The sequence below is a fragment of the Panthera uncia genome, assembly GCF_023721935.1.
Source record: "Panthera uncia isolate 11264 chromosome A3 unlocalized genomic scaffold, Puncia_PCG_1.0 HiC_scaffold_12, whole genome shotgun sequence".
NCBI classification, from domain to species: domain Eukaryota; kingdom Metazoa; phylum Chordata; class Mammalia; order Carnivora; family Felidae; genus Panthera; species Panthera uncia.
The window spans coordinates 32,622,153-32,643,881 of record NW_026057579.1 but is presented as its reverse complement, the minus strand read 5'-3'; the positions used below and the strand labels follow the sequence as shown (position 1 = coordinate 32,643,881).

The 21,729-nt window shown below is 52.7% G+C and overlaps 1 protein-coding gene across 1 annotated transcript; it reads right to left on the bottom strand.

Moving 5' to 3' along the window:
- Positions 1–666: 666 nt before the first annotated feature.
- On the bottom strand, positions 667–2,387 carry CYS1 (cystin 1). The gene has a single exon (XM_049652553.1). The coding sequence runs from the start codon at positions 2,356–2,358 to the stop codon at positions 1,705–1,707; it is 654 nt and encodes a 217-aa protein (XP_049508510.1). The 5' UTR covers positions 2,359–2,387; the 3' UTR covers positions 667–1,704.
- Between the last annotated feature and the right edge of the window lie 19,342 nt (positions 2,388–21,729).

Genomic DNA, 21,729 nt, shown 5'->3' with positions numbered 1-21,729 from the left:
ATCGAATAATCTGTGATTCTAGGATCCACTCAAGAAATATTTATGGCACAGAGGATACATATAATCCACATCCATAAGAACAACCACTGCTGGCTGATTTTACCTTTAGGTACCTCTGGACTGGATCTCCCCTTCAGCCCCCTGGCTGTCCTGCTTCGCCCAGGACCTGCTCACCAGACCACTGAGGCAGCCCCCAGCTGGCCATCTGGGCTCCAAACTTGCTTGGCCCAGCCCCTCCCACAGCTGCTTGTGTAATCTTCCCAAAACACAGAAGATCACTCTGCCTACCCCTTCAAAGGCACCCAGAGCTTTCACGGCAAAGTCTGAACTCCCTCCCATGGGAAAGTCCTAGCATGACCTATGACAGCATGGCACGCACCCTTTGGGACCTCTTCAACCCATGTCCCCGCCACCCACAGACTGTGCACCGCCGACCCCAGCCCCTCGCCTCTGCACATGCACTGGGGTTCTCTCTGCGCAGATGCCCTCCTCTCCTTGGCTCATTTGCCCGGCTCATGCCACAGATCCTTCCAGATTCGGGTCCACTGCTGTCCTTCTGGAGGGCCACCCTGGCTTCTCCAGGGGGCTCCTCCTGTGGACTCTTTATGCAGGTCTGTCTCTGCTTTTTGTCGGGTCTCCCCCCCCCCCCACCCCATTAGACTGCGGATTTCTTTCAGGCAAGGACCGAGTGCCTTCCGTGTCCGCTTTGGCACCTGGAGCGGTGCCGGGCACACAGAAATGTCTGCAAGGGTGAGTGAGGCGGCCCTGCACCCCGAGACTCACTGTGATGCTCAGCACATCAGGGGAAATCCATGCTTTTTGTCTCTTTCCCCTTCTCACTTGGGAAGTTTCCACGGCACCGGAAGACGGAGCGCTAAAGGACTGCTTCCATGCTGTCTCAGAATTTCCCCCCAATTTCTCAACTGTGTGGCCATCTTCAGGGTTATATAACTGAATGGTGACGTAGTCCTGAAGGAATCTCGTGAACTAATCAAGTCCCACCTACTAGGGCTCACTTTGGGAGGATGCAGGGGACGGGCCAGAGGACCCGGAGGAAGTCGCCCGGCACTGTCTGCCTTGAACCGTTGCTCTTCCCCAGCCCTCACGGGGGCTTTTTCAGGGTTCTACTGTTTGGTGGCTGCCCGGGAAGACCCCTTCCTCGCGTTCCCCCCCCCCCCAGTCCCCTGCCCCACGGTCCCCAGCAGTTAAGCAAAGCCTGTGGGGGCCCCAGGGAAGGAGGTGCTGCCTCTGCCGTCCTCCCCAAGCCCAGGAGCTGATAGTAAAGGTCTTGTGCATTCCGCTCTGCTGGAGCGAAGACTGTTGCCAAACCGGAGAGCTCGTTCTTATTGTTTTTCTAGAACAACGGGGCTGTTATTACAAGTGTGCTGGAAGACAGGGTCGGGAAGCCAAAAACAGATCCCACAGCATCGTAAAAATAGCCAGTAGCTTGGGAATTGCTTGACTAGCAAGGCAAGGACCTTGATGGGTCTGACGCGCGGGGCGTTGGGGAGCCACCGTTGGCTACCGGTCCCACCACGTTAACAGCCTCCTCTTGAGACGGGAGCCCTGGCCGGCTCCCACCGGGGCTGGAAGGAGTCTGGGATGCCGGGCTGTGAGGGTGCTCGCACGGCTCTAAAAGCCGAGGAAGGCGAGCTCTGGCCGGAAGACAGCCCGGGAGACGCTTATCTGCCAAAGGGTGTGTACTCACCCCCCCCCCCCCCACCTCTTCGGGGCTGCCCCCGGCACGGTCACCCCAAACTCGAGGCAGTGAGACCAGCATCCGGAAGAGGCAGAGAGGGAGACGATCGGGGCGGGGAGGCGGGGGTCAGGGAAGGAGAGGCCCCGTGATCGGCAGAGACCTCGGAGGCATTCGGAGACACGGAGACGGTGGGCGACCCTCGAGGCAGAGGGGGGCAGGGTACCGCGGGCGCGGCGGCGGGTGGGGGCGAGCACGCGGCTGGGGCGCTGGGGGGGACAGGGCGCGGCCCCAACGGCTCCGCGGGCCCCGCCGACACTCACCGGGCTCCGGGCGCCGGCTGCGGGTCGGGGCCGCGTCGGGCCCCGCGGGGCCGGCTCGCCCGGGCCCCAGGCCGCCGACTCGGCCAGCAGCTGGTCCAGCAGGCGCAGGGTCTCGTCCCCGCCGTCGGGGGGCGCCGCGGGGCCCGGGTCGGGGCCGGGGTCGGCCGCCCCCTCAGCCGCCTCCGCCTCCCGGGCCTCCTCCGGGGCGGCCGCCGCCGTCGCCGAGACCAGAGGCCGCGTCCCTCCCTCCGAGGCTGCCCCGCCGGGTCCCGCAGGCCGGCTGTCGGGGCCGCGCAGCCGCCTCAGGGCCCGGCCGCTCCGGCTGCTGCCGCTGCCCATGGCGCCCCCGCCGCCCGCCGAGCAGGCCCGTCTCCCCGCAGGAGCGCGGCCCCGGGGCGGGAGCGCGGCCGGGGCGGGGACGCGTGAGGGGGCGCGGCCGGGGCGGGGGTGCGGGCCCGGAATAGAGGGGGGGGGACGCGATCCGGGAATGGGGGCGGCGACTCGGGAGGGGGTGCGGCCGGGGGATGGGGGCGCGGACCCCGCGGCGGGGTGAGGACGAGGTCAGGGTTGGGGGCGGGGACTCGGGAAGGGGTGCGGCCGGGGGTTGGGGCGCGGACCCCGCGGCAGGGTGAGGACGCGGTCAGGGTTGGGGGCGGAGACTCGGGAGGGGGTGCGGCCGGGGGATGGGGTCGCGGACCCCGCGGCGGGGTGAGGACGCGGTCAGGGTTGGGGGCGGGGACTCGGGAGGGGGTGCGGCAGGGGATTGGAGGTGCGGATGCGGGCCTGGGGATGGGGGGACTAGAGGGGCGGCCGGAGGACCGGGGTGCAGATCCGGGCTTGAGGGACGTGGATGAGATGCGGGGATGCAGACCCGGGCCTGGGGGACGCGGAGGTGGGGGGCAGACTTCGGCTGGCGCGGATCCGGGCCGGGGGTGAGGGGTCCAGACCCCGAGAGGAGGGCCAGAGCCAGGGGCGGCCGGGAGGGAGGCGGGGGTGCGGCCCTAGCCCGTGCGAGGTGGTGCGGAGCCAGAGCTGAGTGCGGAGCACTGGGGTAGGGGGTGGAGGACATCGGAACCGAGCATCCCCTCCTCCTCAGTCGTCGTCTTCGGCTGCTCCTCCCGCCTGGGGTCGGGACCCCCTAGCAGGTCCGCCTGCCGGGCTTTCGCTCCGCCGCCCTCGGGGCACTGAAACCACCGGGGCGCGGACAGGCCTTGGGGAGAACTTGACTGGGCTTTTCGTTCGTTTATGGGAAACACTCCCCAGGCAAACGCTCAGCCAGGCCCGCGAGAGGACGTGATGAGTGTAGGGAGGTGACATCACAGCCTTGCCCCACCAGAGCCCCACCATCCCTCAATGGTTCACCCGGGGGAAGGGGTACAAACACCTGAAGGTTGTGTAAGATGATGAGCAGGGCCTCGCACCTCAGTGGCCCCCCAGCCTCAAATCTCCGCCCCTCTCCCTCCCGCGCACGGAGGGACCTAAGAGGAGACTGAAGGAGCGTAGAAGGGAAGATCCCCATCCAGCCTTTCTTTGAGCCAGCGAGCGAGCTCAGCGGCAGGCAGGGGCGGGCCTCGGCTTCCCGCCCCTCCCCTCCTGCCCCATGCCTGCGCCCGAACGCTGCCCCTCTTCCAAAACCCTCATCATAAACAGTAATCACTGTTAGGAAAGGAAAATTACAAAAAGGGGGAACAGAGAAAGCATCCTCTCCCCTCCCAGGAAAAAAAAAAAAAAAAAGCAAAGGAAATACCAATAGGTACTGACCGTTAATTCTAGCTTTTGGTCATTGGCTAATAAAAGAAAACGCTTATTCCGAGTGAACTAACCCCCCAAATAAGGGCAGGAGACTCCTCAGAGCTGTCTCCTTCAACCCCAGGGATGTTATTCTTGGTCGTGCCTGTGTTGGATTTACTCTTGATTCCTTTCTCTTTTTCCCACTTACTTAAAAACCCAACTTTTCCAAAGTAAGTGAATGCCAACATCTTGAGCCTTGCTTACCCATCTTGACTTGGAGTCAACCAGAATCCTGACTTGAGTTGCAGAACGATTGGTAAGATGAAATTTAGGCTAACCTTTCCCAACCACGGACTTGAAATGTTACTGTTTTATCACTCCAGGAGTAGGGATTAAAACTTCAGGCCGGAGAAAATGGAATAAACATGGGATTCAAGTCCATATCCATTTGTCTTATTCTCAACAGACCAAAGAAAGCTTTCTAACTACCCCCCCCTTTTTTTTGACGTGCAGTCTTAACCATCCAGATGTGGGAGATGGGCCCAGTATATCATTATTTAAACTCATCTGGGTGTTCTAAGTCCACAGATGTGTCTAATTTGGAAACTATTGATTTAAGTTTTCTTTTTAAGAAAACAAATCTCATCTTGAAACTCTTTAAGCCTGGAGAAAAAAAAAAAAAAACATTCAGAGGGAAAAGGACATTCTCTTGAACTAAGTTCAACTAAGAATAATCATCTAAAGGAAAACATGTTTTACTTCGGCCCAAGAAGAGTCTAGTCATGTGACTCATAGTTTAAATACATCCAGAGCTCCTGTGTTCACCTCCCAGGGCAACTGATGTCTCTCTGACTTCTCTTGATTCCAATCTTGTTTCCCCAGACTTGTCTAGCTGGCTTGGCTTCAGTAACAGTCGCGCCAAAGCCTGTGTTCTTTCCACTTGAGAATCCATTTAAAATCAGCTACATTTGGAGAGCTGGCTTCTATCAAATATGCTAAAAACCCAGATCGATTTTTTTTTTTAGAAGTTTCCCCTAATAAGCAAACAACCTAAGCTTTCCCACATGACTAACACCTCCTAAGATCACTAGAAAGAAACAAGAATCTCTTTGTCCCAAGGGGTTGGCAAAATCCCGGGAATGTGGGGACATTGGGAATGGGGTCTAATCCTTCTTTAGGAAGCATAGTGGCCACACCTCTTCACCTAAAGGACTTCTTTATGCAGTGGTGGTGGCTGGTGAGGGGGGTGGAAGACGAGGCCCCACTTGGGAGTCTCTGCTTAACTCTTGGGGAACAATAACTCCCTTGGACCACCCCCCTTTTAAAGCCCAAATCAAGCGCCCTGCTTCAAGGACTCTCCAGATCTCCTCTCCCTGCTCGGGAGGCAGCAGGGACCTCCACAATCGTCCACCATTCCCGATGCATCACCAGCGGTTATGTAGGAAAGATACACCGTGTAGGGTCTGGTTATTAGGAACATACAGGAAGTATTTATGGTCAGACAAAAAATGATGCAGCATTTGAAACACAGGCCAGCCGTGTTTCTATTTTCAATGCTTAGTAACTTGAGAGAGCCACGATGCTATCAATTATTGCTGATACGTTTGGAGGGCAGTATCTCATATAATTGCTATTGTCTTCTTGCAAAGCATCCAAGCTTTTGCATTTGGTCTCACGGTTTCACCAGTGAGAGGGGTGGGGAGAAAGGAAGAGGCAACGCTATTCATTAAGGCTAATTAATGAGTTACAGAACTCTCTTGCAGTGCTTACTCAGAAATCTTGGGGCACCTGAGTGGCTCAGTCAGGCGTCTGACTTTGGCTCAGGTCGTGATCTCATCGTTTGTGGGTTCGAGCCCCGCGTCGGGCTCTGTGCTGACAGCTCGGAGCCTGGAGCCTGCATGGGGTTCTGTGTCTCCCTCTCTCTCTGTCCCTCCCCCGCTTACACTCTGTCTCTCTCTCTTCCAAAAACACGTAAAACATTTTTTTTAAAAAGAAATCTTGGGGCGCCTGGGTGGCTCAGTCGGTTGAGCGTCCGACTTCGGCTCAGGTCATGATCTCGCGGTCTGTGAGTTCGAGCCCCGCGTCGGGCTCTGTGCTGACAGCTCAGAGCCTGAAGCCTGTTTTGGATTCTGTGTCTCCCTCTCTCTGACCCTCCCTCGTTCATGCTCTGTCTCTCTCTGTCTCAAAAAATAAATAAATGTTAAAAAAAAATTAAAAAAAAAATAAATAAAAAGAAATCTTAAGTCCTCAGAGTTGGCATGCGTACATCACGATAGATTGTATAACATTGTAAAAAGTTGTGATCATATGCGGTAAAACTTGGGTGACTCCTACCCCTCTTAATTTTTTTTTTCAATGTTTTTTATTTATTTTTGGGACAGAGAGAGACAAAGCATGAACGGGGGAGGGGCAGAGAGAGAGGGAGACACAGAATCGGAAACAGGCTCCAGGCTCCGAGCCGTCAGCCCAGAGCCTGACTCGGGGCTCGAACTCACGGACCGCGAGATCATGACCTGGCTGAAGTCGGACGCTTAACCGACTGCGCCACCCAGGCGCCCCTCCTACCCCTCTTAAAAGGTGGAAGAGCAGGGTTTAAGGTGCAGGCTTTCGGGGCGCCCGGGTGGCTCAGTCGGTTAAGCGTCCGACTTCGGCTCAGGTCATGATCTCCCAGTTTGTGAGCTCGAGCCCCGCATCGGGCTCTGTGCTGACAGCTCAGAGCCTGGAGCCTGCTTCACATTCTGTGTCTCCTTCTCTCTCTGCCCCTCCCCTGCTCATGCTGTGTCTCTGTCTCAAACATTAAAAAAAAAAAAAAAAAAAAAAAAAGGTGCAGGCTTTCCATTGGGTGACCTGTTCTCATTGCTTGAAGAGAGATCTATGGACTTCTGGTTCAAAATGGCAGGTCGGGCACCTTTTGCTTCTCTCATTACTGGAGACCTCCCCCCTGCAATCAAGATATCGAAGTGAAAAAGAAAAAGGGTTGGGGAAGGCATTGTAAAGGGAGAGAAAATCACAGAGAACATCTCAGCACCTTTCTCGAAGATGGACAGCTGATCGTAGAGAGGTTCCGGATGGAACAGGAAGAGAAATTACAGCCTACGGTGTGTCGGGGCCTGCAGAGGAAACGGGAGTCAGTGTCTGACAGTGAGGCCCTGGGACTCTGTCAGCAGATGTGAACGCAGCTGGGAGCGAGAAGTAGGGGGACGAGCCAGAAGACTGGGGGAAGGTCTTCGTGTGGACAAGGCATCGTCTTCCGGCCTCACCCAGTTCACGCGTAAGGAAAAACGGATGGGGTCCCCGGCGTAGAGCTCTGCTGCCGTGTAAGAAACACTCTCTTCCCGGTGAGTTTTGACCTGGAATGGGGGGGAGCTCTGGTTGGGGTGTGGTAGTTACCGATGGGCCCGCTAGAGCTGGGCTACTCCAGGTTCAGGCACCCACACCAGGCCCGTACTTGACTCTAGGCTTCATTAGAGTTATTTTCCATCCTGAGGAAGTTGTGTGGCAGGGGTGGGGAGAGGGGGGAGGACGGCAGTGGGGTGCGGACAGGGAAGCCTGTGCAGATGTGGACTTGTGGGTTCCAGGCCCGCGTCGGGCTCTGTGCTGACAGCTCAGAGCCTGGAGCCTGCTTGGGATGCTGTGTCTCCCTCTCTCTCTCTGTCCCTCCCCAGCTCGCACTCTGTCTCTCAAAAATAAACATTAAAAAATTAAAAAAAAAACAACCCACGAAACCATGAAATGTCCAGCTTTAAGTTCAAACATCCCCACGAGGAACGGCGACTCTGCAGTGTGGAAACTGCTGTCAGGCTGGTCCCCTCTGCACAGAACCAGCCCGTGGCCCCAGAGAGCTGGGAAGATGCGTCCATTCCTGCTTCTCCTGGGAGGCCTGAGAATTTTCCAGTGAACTCAGCAGCGAAAGGAACAGAAGTCTCCAGTCAAAGCTCGGGTTAAATATTAAGTTTGCTCGGCCCTTTCATTCACAGTGTTTTAACTTGTACGTGGTATTGAAGTCCCGGCCCGTGAATTATTTGCACAGGTCCTCCTGCTGGGAAGGACCTCCCGTCCTGTGGAATTCAATCAACCATCACCCAGGGGGCACAGCTGGCACTTCCTGGTCCCTTCACAGACCTTGGTTCCTTAAAGGAGCCTCTCCGCAACCTCCTTCCTCCGTTTTATGGACGGCAAAGCCGAGGCTCAGAGGGGCAGTGGACTTGCCTAAGGTCTTGAAGCTAGGAAGTCGCAACGGTGGGACTCGAACCCAAGTCCGTCGAGTCCCCGTGGTCTTTTTGTTATGCTGGCTCCAACCAAATATTGAGAAAATCAGCAGAATTGACCTCCGTGTAAGGAATGACCACCCTGGTACCCAGAGTTACCGTGTAGGTACGGGTGACCAACCGTCTCTGTTTCCCCAGGACCGAGCGTATTCCTGGGTTGTGGGACTTTCGACCCATGAGTTGGTCACCCCACACGTAGGGTTGTACAGATTATTTACTGAACAAAAGCGCCTGACCCAGGAGCCGGAAGAGGCTGCCGTTCAGCCATTCTCCACGCACCCAGCTGTCCCCTGTGCATCAGGGCTGTGTCCCCTCCCCCCCCAAAAAAGGTACAGTGTGGACTAGCAGAGGCCCGAGGGCAGCCTGTCTCAAGATGAGCCACATTGGCATGGGGATTATTTTGAGCTGAAAGCAATTGAGACCCTACAGGCTCAAGAGAAACGTTTGCCCCTCTTTCAACTATGTAAAAGAATCTAAATCAGAGGATCTTTCCAGAAATAAGGGTTATTACCAGAGATAAGTTTTATCTTGAGTGACCCATCTGCATGGCAGGGCAAATGTTGGTTTTCCAAACATGTACTCCTTTTCATCTTCCTGTGAATTACATTCTTTCCCTTTGGAGTCTGAGACCCCTACCCCCTTCTCCTTAGTTCAGAATGGCATACGTACCTCATTTTGCCTGTCTTTGGAGTTTCCACGTCTGTGTGGATTCTCTGTACGTATGCTATTAAATCTGCTTTCCTCCTGCTATTGATTCTTAGTCCAGCTAGAATGACCCTTGAAGGGGACAGGAATTCTTGCTCCCTGATGCTGGCTACGGTCCCACCAATTCCTCTGACATTACTAACCCAGAAGTTTAAGCAGATGAGTAATCAAGGTAATGTTCTTTTTTTTTTTTTCTTTTTTTTTTTAACATTTATTTATTTTTGAGACAGGGAGAGACAGAGCATGAACGGGGGAGGGTCAGAGAGAGAGGGAGACACAGAATCTGAAACAGGCTCCAGGCTCTGAGCTGTCAGCACAGAGCCCGAGGCGGGGCTCGAACCCATGGAGTGCGAGATCGTGACCTGGGCCGAAGTCGGACGCTTAACCGACTGAGCCACCCAGGCGCCCCGGTAATGTTCTCTTTTTTTTTTTTTTTTTTTTTTTTTTTTGAGACAGAGAGAGAAAGTGATCGAGGGGCACAGAGAAAAAGAGAGAGAATCCTACAAGGGGCAGAGAGAGAGAAGTGGAGCTCACCCAAAGTGGGACTCGAACTCACAAACTGTGAGCTCATGCCCTGAGTCAGATGCTTAACCGACTGAGCCACCCAGGCGCCCGGGTAATGTTCTCATTTTAAACTAACCTTGTGACGCTCTTTGGCCAGAGAATTTCTCCTAGTTGCCCCCCACCCCCCCACATACACACACTATCAAAGCACAAATTCCTAACCGTGTTCTTACAAACTAGACCTGTCACAGATGGGAAGCGAAACCGGAGGGCTATGGTAGATCTAGAATGCTCTGTCTGATAGCAAGCCTGTCCTCCTGGGTCTATGGTAGGAATGCACTTTCCATCTTGGAATGGGGTGGTCCATCTTGGAATCTCCAGCCAATGACTCGTGAGCAAAATTGAATGCGTCGCTTCTGGACTTCGGCCATCAGTTCTGCTGAAAGTTCTCAAATGGTCTTCCTCTGTGCCACAGTGATGGCAACGTTCAAGATGGCGGCAGCTCTGTCCCAGGGGTCCTGTCACTGAACAGATCCCCTGGCTAACGTGTGATCGACACGGAGCCTAGGTAAGAGCTAAATATTTGCTGTTAAAAGCCAGTTGTCCTTGGGGGGAGTTTCTCACTGCGGCATAACCCAGCCTCGCTGCACTCCACGGCGAAGAAGTTTGCACTTGATTCTGTGAACTACATGTGGGGCTCTGGAGGGAAGTGTAGTCAGGCTTGCAGTTTCCAAAGACCACTCTACTCTATCTCATTGGGGTTGTTAAACATAAATAAGTTTGATAACAGGGCTTAAATATATTCTTATGTATATTCTTAAATATATTCTTAGAAACCAGGATTTTTTTTTTAACTTTGATCTTACTTTTCTTTTGGTAAACGTTACTTTAATGGTAGTTGTGATGGTTGGTTCTATGTGTCAACTTCACGGAGCTAAGGGATGCCCAAACAGCTGGTGAAACATCATTTCTGGGAGCGTCTGGGAGAGTGTTTCCAGAAGACATTAGCATTTGAATCGGCAGATCAGGTAAAGAGATGTCTTCACCTGTGTGGCCGAAGGTTCTGATCAGAACAGAAAGGAGGAAGGGTGAGTTCTCACTCTCAGCTTGGGGACCCCATCTTCTCCTGCCCTTGGACATTGGCGCTCTCCATTCTCAAGCCTTTCGGACTCGGACTGAATTGTGCCACCACTTTCCGGGATCTCCAGCTTGCAGACGAGAGATGGTGGGCCTTCTCAACCTCTGCCATCATGTAAGCAACTCCTGTAATAAGCTTCCTCTTACATATACGTCACTCTATATATCCTATGGGTTCTGCTTCTCCGGAGAACCCCGGCTAATACAGGAAGCCGCGAAAAATCTCCGGAGTGATACCAAAAGCAAATTTACTGTCCTACATTGATTAAAAGTCAACACTTCCAGTCAGGCCGTATGGGGCTTTCTCAGCCACGCTGCCGGCCCCAAGGTTCTGCATAGTTTTGTGCCCTCCCCACCCTGCAGTAGATCAACACAGCCCGCAGGCTCCCTTCTGGGCAAACAGACCTGGAAGATAGTGGGGAGCTGGGCAAGGAAGGGGTCAGCGACAGCAGGAAGTGAGCTCTGCCCTGGCTAGAGGCCAGCCGTCCTTCTGGATCAGAAGCCACCATTCAAGACACTTCTCTAAAGAAGACATCCGGATGGCCCACAGGCACTTGAAAAGATGCTCAACGTCGCTCCTCATCAGGGAAATACAAATCAAAACCACACTCAGATATCACCTCACCCCGGTCAGAGTGGCCAAAATGAACAAATCAGGAGACTATAGATGCTGGAGAGGATGTGGAGACACGGGAACCCTCTTGCACTGTTGGTGGGAATGCAAATTGGTGCAGCCGCTCTGGAAAACAGTGTGGAGGTTCCTCAGAAAATTAAAAATAGACCCACCCTATGACCCAGCAATAGCACTGCTAGGAATTGACCCAAGGGATACAGGAGTACTGATGCATAGGGGCACTTGTACCCCAATGTTTATAGCAGCGCTCTCAACAATAGCCAAATTATGGAAAGAGCATAGATGTCCATCAACTGACGAATGGATAAAGAAATTGTGGTTTATATACACAATGGAGTACTACGTGGCAATGAGAAAGAATGAAATCTGGCCTTTTGTAGCAACGTGGACGGAACTGGAGAGTGTTATGCTAAGTGAAATAAGTCCTACAGAGAAAGACAGATACCATATGTTTTCACTCTTATGTGGATCCTGAGAAACTTAACAGGAACCCATGGGGGAGGGGAAGGAAAAAAAAAAAGAGGTTAGAGAGGGAGAGAGCCAAAGCCTAAGAGACTCTTAAAAACTGAGAACAAACTGAGGGTTGATGGGGGTGGGAGGGAGGGGAGGCTGGGTGATGGGTATTGAGGAGGGCACCTTTTGGGATGAGCACTGGGTGTTGTATGGAAACCAATTTGACAATAAATTTCATATATTGAAAAAAAAATAAACGCTTAAGGCAGACTGAAAAAAAAAAAAAAAGCCGCCATTCAGACTCGAGAGGTTTGCTTGTTTCCACTCATTTGATTCTGTGTTCAAATGGCAACACCCGGGGGGCGCCTGGGTGGCTCAGTCGGTTAAGCGGCTGACTTCGGCTCAGGTCATGATCTTGCAGTCCGTGAGTTCAAGCCCCGCGTCGGGCTCTGCGCTGACAGCTCGGAGCCTGGAGCCTGCTTCGGATTCTGTGTCTCCCTCTCTCCGCCCCACCCCTGCTTGTGCTCTGTCTGTCTCTCTCTGTCTTTCAAAAATGAATAAACATAAAATAATTGTTTTTAAATAATAATAAAATATATTTACCACCTGGCCTGTCCCAGAAAGTTTGCCAATTCCTGGTTTAGTTGAAAGACATGTGAGTTGTCACCCATTTGTTCCGGATGACAGTGTATTCATGAAGGAAAAAGTTAATATTAACCACCTGCGATCTTTATTTAACTTATTTCTGCCTTCATACCGAACTGCGTTCTCACCAGAGGCCTTGGGTGGGCGAGTTGAGCTATGCAATCCAAAGTAAAAGGTTCTTGTGGACAAACCAGCCTTCCCAGTTTTCACATTCTTTCTTTCGTAGGAACCAGAAGTTAGATCTGCAAGTCATTATTTTTCTACTTGTACCGTTTTTTTTCCGTCACAGATGAAATGTTGAAGGCATTCCCCTCCCCTCATTCTTTCTCTCATTCAGACACAAATAAGGGGAAAAATCTTTTTTTTTTTTTTTTTTTGCTTTCCAGTTCTGCAAACCTCAACACTGGGAATATATCGAAGTTATTTTAATCCATATAGGAATACATATCCAATTATGCTTCGATTCCTTAAACTGAAAACAAACTTATTATACCAAAAGGAAATCATCAGAGAAGAAACTCAATCTGCTCGAACAAGTGTATGCCCCACGTGTATTCAATGTGATTAACTCTACAAATATTTGTAAGACGCATCGCGATAAATTTGGGGACTAAACAAATAAGTGATCCATAATCCCTACCCTCCAGAACTCGGGAAGAGACAGCTGTGTTAAATAAATAATCAAGGTAAAGGGAGACATGGGAAAGAACAGGTACGAAACAGAGAGGATGGAGAGGTAACAGAAGTGAATAAGTCTGAGAGAGCTCAGGAGAGCATCACAGAGAAAACACCAGAGTGGGGTTTTAAATTTTGTTTTTTAATGCTTATTTTTATTTTTGAGAGAGAGAGAGAGGAGGAGGAGGGGCAGAGAGAGAGAAGGAGACACAGAATCTGAAACAGGCTCCAGGCTCCAAGCTGTCAGCACAGAGCCCGACGGGGGGCTCGAACCCACCAACTGTGAGATCACGACCTGAGCCAAAATCAGATGCTTAACCAACTGAGCCCTGCAGGTGCTCCCGGAGTGGGGTTTTAAAAGAGGAGCAGAAGGTGAGTGTCCAGAAGCAGGGGTGAAGGCCTGGAGATGTGGAAAGCATGGAACATTTGGAAGCTTGGGGGGTGAGGGCAGAGAAATGAGAGCCGATGCCCTCTTCCAAATGCCCTCATGGACACTTAGCTTACTTCTCTAGTGGAGAAAACCGCAACCTGATTTTTAAGTAGAATCCTGTGTTTGGGGGCGCCGGGATGGCTCGGTCGGTTAAGTGCCCAGCTCTTGATTTCGGCTCAGGTCATGGGATCAAGCCCCACATGGGGCTCTGCGCTGAGAGTGGAGCCTGCTTGAGATTCTCTCTCTCCCTCTTTCCCTCTACTCCTCCCCTGCTCACACACACTCTCTTTCTCATAACTAACGAAATAAATAAAGCAAAATTTTTTTTAAAATCCTGCATTTGGACAAAATGAAATCCTCAAGTACAGAAAGGCTTCTCTCCACCCCAGCTCATCGACTCCTCCCACTGCCCACGTCATTCTGCCACTTGGAGCGTGGCCCTCGCGGTCCCATGCCGGCGCTGTGTTCTAGACGGGCGCGGGGAGGATGGGCACACAGCTGTAGAGTCGGCCCCGGAAGGATCCTGGGGAGCAGAGTCCTGAAGAAGGAAAAGTGACTCACTCAAGGTCCCGAGGTAAGGATTTCAGATGTATCATTTATTGAGGGCTCCGGTGCCCCCACATCCTGCAAGGTTCTGATGGTTTGACCCTTGGCAGCATTATGGGGTAGATCCTGTAGTCCCCCCACTTGACAGGCAGGGCACTGAGGCCCAGAGAGCCCAAGACGCTTACCCACAGTCGCACAGCTCATCAGGGCCAGAGCCTCCGGCAGTCTCCGTGCAAAGCCCCTGCTCTCCTAACACCCGTCCTAATGCTAAGGCCAGGTGTCGTGGTCCCTGGCTGTGCCCTCCACCACCAGCGGGCCACCCCAACTAGCAGACCAGTAGACAGTAGCACAGACAGCTTTGGTGACACGTATAAAGCACGTGCCCTTGTCCTCTGAGGCGCCTCTCTCCGCAACCCAGGCTGGGTCGGCATCTTCCAGGCCCTGGAAAGACCCCAGCCCATCTTCAGTGCGCATGACCTGGCACCCTCGTGCCCACCTCGAGCGGCCAAGTGCAGAAGAGAGTTACGTGCACGTGCCATGGTCACCGGGCCATCAGACTCTGCCCGATTGGAACAGTGCCAGCCACACCACCGTGGTCGTAGTACCCAAACCCAGCACTCAGCGAGCTGCTCACGTGCCTCTGGCTACAGGCTGCAGAACTCTCGGGGGGGGGGGGGGGGGGGCCCGGGGGGGGGGGGGGCGAGGTGGGGTGAGGAGGGGCAGAGAGGCTCTCCCTGCCTGACGGTCAGTCGCAGTGTTTTTCAGCCTCAGGAGCAACTCGCCGAGTCAGTACTTTGGTCCTGGCCGAGCTCAGGAGAGCCTTTCTTTAGCCTTCTGGGTTTTGTTGGGGCACCACATGGGGACGTTTTGCCACCGCCCAGACCCATCTCTGGTGGGTTTTTTTTGTTTTTGTCTTGTTGTAAGATATTATTTGTTTCAGTAATCTCTGCACCCAACGTGGGGCCCGAACCCGCAACTCCAAGATCAAGAGTCACCTGCTGCACGGACGGGAGCCCCCCCCTGCCCCCCCGCCAGCTCTGTTGCTAGAAGTGGCCTTGGTGTCCAGGGATTGGCAGTTCCCGAGGCCAAGAGCTGCCGTGAGCAGGGGACGAGGGCGGCGGGCCAGGCCAGGGAGAGAGTCCTGCTTTGGCTGCTCCTCTCTTGGTGCTGGCTGCCTGGGTGGGTGGCCAGAGCTCCACCTGTATCCCACACCCCCACCCCAGACCCTTGTCCAGACCTGGAGCCCCAGAGGAAAGAAGAGAGATGCCAGGCAGTTAACAAGGAGATGGAGAAAGTGTCTCAGGGGGCGCCTGGGTGGCTCAGTCCACTGAGCGTCCGACCTCGGCTCAGGTCATGATCTCGCAGCGCGTGAGTTCGAGCCCCGCGTCGGGCTCTGTGCTGATGCCTCGGAGCCCGGAGCCGGCTTCGGATTCTGTGTCTCCCTCTCTCTCCGCCCCTCCCCTGCTCAGGCTCCGTCTCTCTTTCCTTCAAAAATAAACATTAAAAAAAATTAAAGAAAGTGTCTCAGGCTGGAGACTAAGGAGATGTGGTAACAACACACAGGGAGGGGTCCCGCATCGCAAAAATGACAGCAGGGAAGGTTCAGGAAATTGGAATCGAGCCCGCAGGAACGTTAATAGTATGGTACCACGGTCAGCGTCTTGATTTCGTAATCATACTATGGCCATGCCACGTGGTAACAGTGCGGGAAGCTGGGTGCCCTCCGGAAACACCCTGTACTATCGCGACAACTCTTCCGTAGGTCTAAAAGGATTTCCAAATAAAATGCTCAAAGCTTGTGTATTTTTCTGCATGAGAATTAAAGGAGGCACTACTGCCTTTCCTAACAGGGGACATCAGCAGACGATTTTGTCGGGCTGCCTTATTTCTTTGCCCCTCCCACCGTGACACACACCGCGACCACGGGGCAAAGGTCCAAGGAGGCGGTGGGGAAACAGAAGAGAGAGCGGCCGGCCTCTTCTTCATGCTACGACATTTTCCTAAATTCTTTACTGTCCCTTTATCGTTGATTGTTAATTCTTCATTGTTGCTCAGGCCAAAAAGCTTGGGGTCATCCGTGGCTCCTCCCACTCACATCCCACCTTCACACATCAGCAGTTCCCTCGGTTCCGCCTTCCGGTTACGTATCCGGACCACCCTGGCCACCTCCATTGCCCTCTCCCGTTCCTCGACAGCCTCCCTGGTCTCCTTGCCCATCCCTGGTCATGCCAGACACACGCCCACCCCAGGGCCTTTGCACTGACCGCATCTGTGTCACTCTGTCAGAAAGGGGCACGGCTCACGTCCATCCACATGGATGAATCCTGCTGAGTCCCGTTTCGTCATTGCAGGGAGGCCTATTTTAAGTTAACCCCCACCCTATACTTCAGACCCTCTATATTCTGCTCTATTTTCTTTCCTTGGCTCTTTCTCCTTCTAACATACAATTTAATATACTTACTGATTGTGTTTATTGTTTGCTTTCTGTTTCCCTTCTGCTAGAACATAAACTCCCAGGGGCAGGAATTTTTTTTTTCTGTATTGTTCCCTGCTATGCTCCCAGCACCTAGAATAGTACCTGGCCCTCTGTAACTATTTGTTGAGTCGATGATCAGTGTGAGAGAAGGGCGGATGACAGCCACTTTTTCCTCTCCGGGGACCAGCGTGGGCAAACTGTTCACAGAACTGTTCTTTTATAGGTTTTTCCGGCCAGGGCCAAAACCGAAATAGGGTCTGTTGTCAAGTGCTAGCTTCGTGAAGACGCTCAGATGTGAGTTTGCTCTCCACCATCTGGGTAGCCTCAGACAGATTATTATTTTTTATTTTTTTTAGTGTTTATTTATTTTTGAGAGAGAGACAGAGGGCAAGCGGGGGAGGGACAGAGAGAGAGGGAGACACGGAATCCGAAGCAGGCTCCAGGCTCCGAGCTGTCGGCACAGAGCCCGTCGCGGGGCTCGAACCCACGGGCTGTGAGATCATGACCTGAGCCAAAGTCGGACGCTTAACCGACTGAGGCACCCAGGTGCCCCCAATGGATTATTTAATCTCACTGTGCCTCAGTTTCCTCATCCATCAAATGGGCATTCATAATTCCTGCATCTAAAAACAAACAAAAAATACTTCCTGCATCATCCTGTTGTCGTGAGAAATGAATACAGTTAAATGTGGTCACGCATGTCAAGCCATCAGAACATAAGTGTTTAGCACCTAAGAAGCACTCAAAGAATGTGAGCGAAAAATGCATTTGAAAAGGTAACTGTTTAAAATTCAACATACACTTTCCCCCCAGGGATTTAGTTACTCCCTAGAGCTCCCAAGAAAGTTTGGTAACGGAACTGAGAACGTATCATCAGCCCAAGGCTGGTACCGGTTCAGTGAACATTTACTGAAGACCCACCGTGTGCCCGCCACTGTCCCGGTGACACAAGGACTGGCTTCCTAAGCGCCGGCCACCTTTATTTACCTTCTGGCTCTGGACTCATCAAGGAGAGTAGAAATCAGTTGTCAGAGCTCAAAGCACACTTAAATGCCATCTTCCTGGGTGGGCAAGCGGAGGCCTGGAGAGGGTGTAAATAACGTGCCCAGGGTCACGTGGCTGCTCCCGTCCAAAATCGTGCTCCTTTTGATGTTCAACATGACCGTATCCGTAAGTAGGAGATGGAATAAAAATGTCTCCTTTGCAATAAAAATGTTCCAGTGTCTTCTATACAATGACCAACTGTGTCACTGCTCTCAGGCGAACGTCAGTCCTGAGCTCCCTTCTCCAGCGTCTCCTTTAGGTCAAGTTTTATATCAGCTCCTAGGCGGCCGGGAGAGGCCTCCTGTTTTGCTTCCAGCCTGGAAGGAAAAGAACCGGTTACTGACGTCGCGCCCAGCGCGCCCCCTGCCGACCATTAGTGGGATCCATCTTCCAGAACTCCGATCCGGGCTCAGGCTGAACCCGGGTCTTGCAGAGCCTCTAGATGGGCAGGCCTGAGGGCCAGCCGTCTGCCCTTGAGGGTGTGAGAGTGGCCGTGGGACTTGACCTGTAGCCTTTGCAACGTGCGCTTTTTGATGTGGGTCGTATGTTCATTTGAGGAGGGCTTAGGCGACATGCCCCATCGCCCCCCTCCCCCAGCACTCCACACCATCACCGACTCGCTCCTTCAATGTCACTCAGCTAAATGTAGTATTTATCATGTCCTGCCGTGTGCAGGCATCGTGCTCAGAGCCGGAGGAACTGTGGAGATTAACAAGATCTTTCTGTCTATTCACCAAGACGAAAGTACCGCGTGCTGTTGGGTTCAACCTGTGGAGCCCCTAACACGTGGGGAGGAGCGTGCCCTGCATTGTGTAAAGGCAGTAATGATCAGCAGCCTCGACGGTAAGACAGGTGCACAACACGGTTCACGGTGCGTCCTCCATAAATGTCAGGGGTCATCTTCTATACCACCGGCCAGGATAGACGGACTCACTGAAGGTCCCCGAGTGGGAGATAAAGGGTGGGATAAAGGTGTCTGTATCTGCTTTGGCTCAAATGCTTCTTCTTCTCTCTTAGCACACCTATGGCGCTGGAAAAAAGAACTTGGGCTTGAATGGCTTCCCTCTCTTCCTGGAAAGGCTGGTGAGAGCGGAGTGGGGTGTATTTCCCACACCTCCTCCTGTGGCTGAGGAAGTTCCAGGGGCTGACGGCCAGGTGGTGGGTCCAGTGTCCAGGAGGGAGGGGTATACGGGCCACCCGTTCCAGTCACTGAGGTTAACGGGGTCTTCTCGGCAGGACTCTTGGGTCTTCAAATCTGCTAATGTGGCCTCTGGGAAGGAGATGAGGGGGTGACATTTCCCTGAACCCTCTGTCAAGGAGTACCTCTGAGGGATAAGTTTTCGGAGTTGGAGATAGAGTCCCCATGGCCTTGTGGGGACCCTGTACGCCCAACCAAGATGGCAGCTGTCCTTGGTGCTTCTGAAAATCAGCCCTGGCCATGCGGAGCCGCCTCGAGAGCCAAGCTGGATGGAGCCCACTGCCAGGGAAGAGAAGGCCAGGTGGTTTCCTAGCAATGATGCCTGAGTTGTGCGCTCCAGACGGGGTAGGAGAGTGTGTGTGCGTGTGTGTGTGTGTGTGTGTGTGTATTTTTAAGGGAATATTGTTAAATAACAGATCTATGTGTTTTATTGTCAGGCCCTAAATTCATCGCCAGTCTCTATTTATGAGGAAGTAAGTAAAAAGCTCAGATTAAAAAAATTTGGGGGGGAGGGGCAGCGCGCCTGGGTGGCTCAGTGGGTAAAGCGTCCGACTTCCACTCAGGTCATGATTTCGCGGTTTGTGAGTTCGAGCCCGGCGTTGGGCTCTGTGCTGACAGCTCAGAGCCTGGAACCTGCTTTGGATTCTGTGTCTCCCCCCACTCTCTGCCCCTCCCATGCTCATGCCCTGTCTGTCTCTGTCTCTCAATAATAAACAAATGTTAAAAAATTTTTTTTAAATTTTTTTAATGTTTATTTATTTTTGAGAGGGAGAGTGAGACGGAGTGTGAACTGAGGAGGGGTGGAGAGAGAGGGAGACACAGAGTCAGATGCAGGCTTCAGGCTCTGAGCTCTCAGCACAAGGCCCTATGCGCGACTCGAACTCACAAACCGTGAGATCATGACCTGAGCCAAAGTCAGCCGCTTAACCGACTGAGCCACCCAGGGGCCCCCAAAGCTCAGACTTTAAAAAACTAAATATCAGTAGGATTTTTTTTTAAAACTCAAGCTAACATTAAGTAATGGTTAGACCTTTTCTGTGTTGTCTCTTGAGTTCTCCTGAATTGTTAACAGAGAACTGGAGGGTCTCATACATACCCCCTCTAGTCTTAGAAGGGGCAGGAAGGTGAGAAAGGGGGGGTCTCATGGAAGAAGGTGCTTAGGCATTAACAGGCACAGAGGTGGGTGTGTGAGCAGAGGTGGGGCAGAGGTAGAGGGTGCCGGCTGAGGGACGGGGGGCAGGGTGGGACAGTCACTCTGGGCTTTTTAGGCACATAAACATCTTTTTTGCTCCCGTGTCTATCACTTGCAACCAGAAGAGCTCTTAGAATATTCCTCTCGGTTCTGCTTCACTCTGCATCGAGTCCACTTTCCACTCTGTGCTTCTGAGTCTCAGACTTAATTCTCGAAGCTCCAAATGCAGCAGGAAGTCAGAGCCTCTCTCCCCACCAACGCCAGCAAATGGCCTGAAACTGGGCTTCCTTAGGAAGGCTTGAGTCGGTTGCCCATTCCTAGTGGGTTAAGAGCCTAGGAATTGCCAGGGTCATGTCCTTTCCCCTACACCTTCAGGGGCAAGGAGGACAGGTGGGGAGCTGACCCATGGGCCTTGAGGGCCTCACAAGGACGTGGACATCTGCTCGCATTGTGATGAGACCAGTTGTGAGATCGAGCCTGGCATCAGGCTCCATGCTGAGTATGGAGGATTCTCTCTCTCCCTCTCTCTCTCTCTCTGCCCCACCCCCCACTCATGGTCTGTCTCTCTTTCTCTCCCCAAATAAATAAGTAAACATTAAAAAAAAAAAATGAGATGAGACCAGTGAAGGTCAAAGTCATCGGGACCAGCACTGGGTGTGGAAGCCAGGCATCCGGGCCCTCTACTTCCTGGAACACTGTCTTGGCACTTTGCGTTATGTGTGATTCTGCCCGCCCAAAGTGTGATTCTGCAGGTTTTGAAAATGCACATCTGCCAGGCCCAGTCTCTAGCCTCTGTAATCTCCCCATAGTGCAGTCCTCAGCCTTGGGACCAAGCCTAGATAAGCCTCCCTGGGCCTGCCCATCAGGCACCAGCAGAGAAAGCACAGTGTCACCTCCCCTGGGTCTCACTGGGCAATATATAGGGCTTTCCTATGGTGGAGGGTGGGGGGAGGGCTTGGAAAACCCTGGAACAAAATCCTAATCCTCATTATAGCTACCAATTACTGAGGATTACCAAATGCCAGGTACTGTGCTAAGTTCTTCCACGGAAGCCTCACACATCCTGCTGAAGTATTAACAGCCCATTTTACAGACGAGGGAGGGGAAGCTCCACGAGGAAGCAGCTTGCTCAGTCACACGGCCAGGATGTGGCAGAGGGCAGCGGACTAGTCTGTCTGACTCCAGAGGCCATGCTCTCAAGTCACGGCCCCTCTGTTCCCAGGTCCCACTTCAAATGCATCTCTGGTCTCTTGTCAAACGTTTGTGACCTTTTTTGGGGCGCCTGGGTGGCTCAGTCGGTGAAGCATCCGACTTCGGCTCGGGTCACGATCTCGCGGTCCGTGAGTTCGAGCCCCGCGTCGGGCTCTGTGCCGACAGCTCGGAGCCCGGAGCCTGCTTCGGATTCTGTGTCTCCCTCTCTCTCTGCCCCTCCCCCACTCAAGCCCTGTCTCTCTCTGAGTCTCAAAAAATGAATAAGCATTAAAAGAAATTTTTTTTAAACCCCATTTTTGACCTTTTTCATCAGATAGGGTTATACGATAGGCAACGGAGAACAGTATCCATTTGGTTCCAAACGCTGCATTGTCAATCCATTCAAATGCTCCTATCCAAGTTAATGCTGGCAATGTCAAAGCTACAATGGTTATTATTTGAAAGAACATACAATAACAAGTGTTGGTGAGGATGCAGAGAAACTGGAACGGTTGTGCTCTCTTGGCGGGATGCGTGATGGTGTGCTCACTACAGAAAACAATACAGCAGTCCTCAAAAAATTAAAAATCACATTGTTCTCTGTACTTTTTGTATTTTATTTTTTTTAAGTTTATTTATGTATTTTGAGAGTGTGTGTGGAAGAGACAGACAAAGCATGAGCAGGGGAGGGGCAGAGAGAGGGAGAGACAGAACCCCAAGCAGGCTCACGCTGTCAGCACAGAGCCCGACACGGGGCTCAAACTCGCAAACCATGAGATCATGACCTGAGCTGAAACCAAGAGTCAGATGCTTAACCGACTGAGCCAGCCAGGCGCCCCACGTACTTTTTAAATTTTTTTAAAGGTGAAGAAAGGAAGAAG

Excerpts from the sequence above, each read along its gene's own strand:
- CYS1 (XM_049652553.1), bottom strand. The coding sequence starts at position 2,358 with ATGGGCAGCGGCAGCAGCCGGAGCGGCCGGGCCCTGAGGCGGCTGCGC.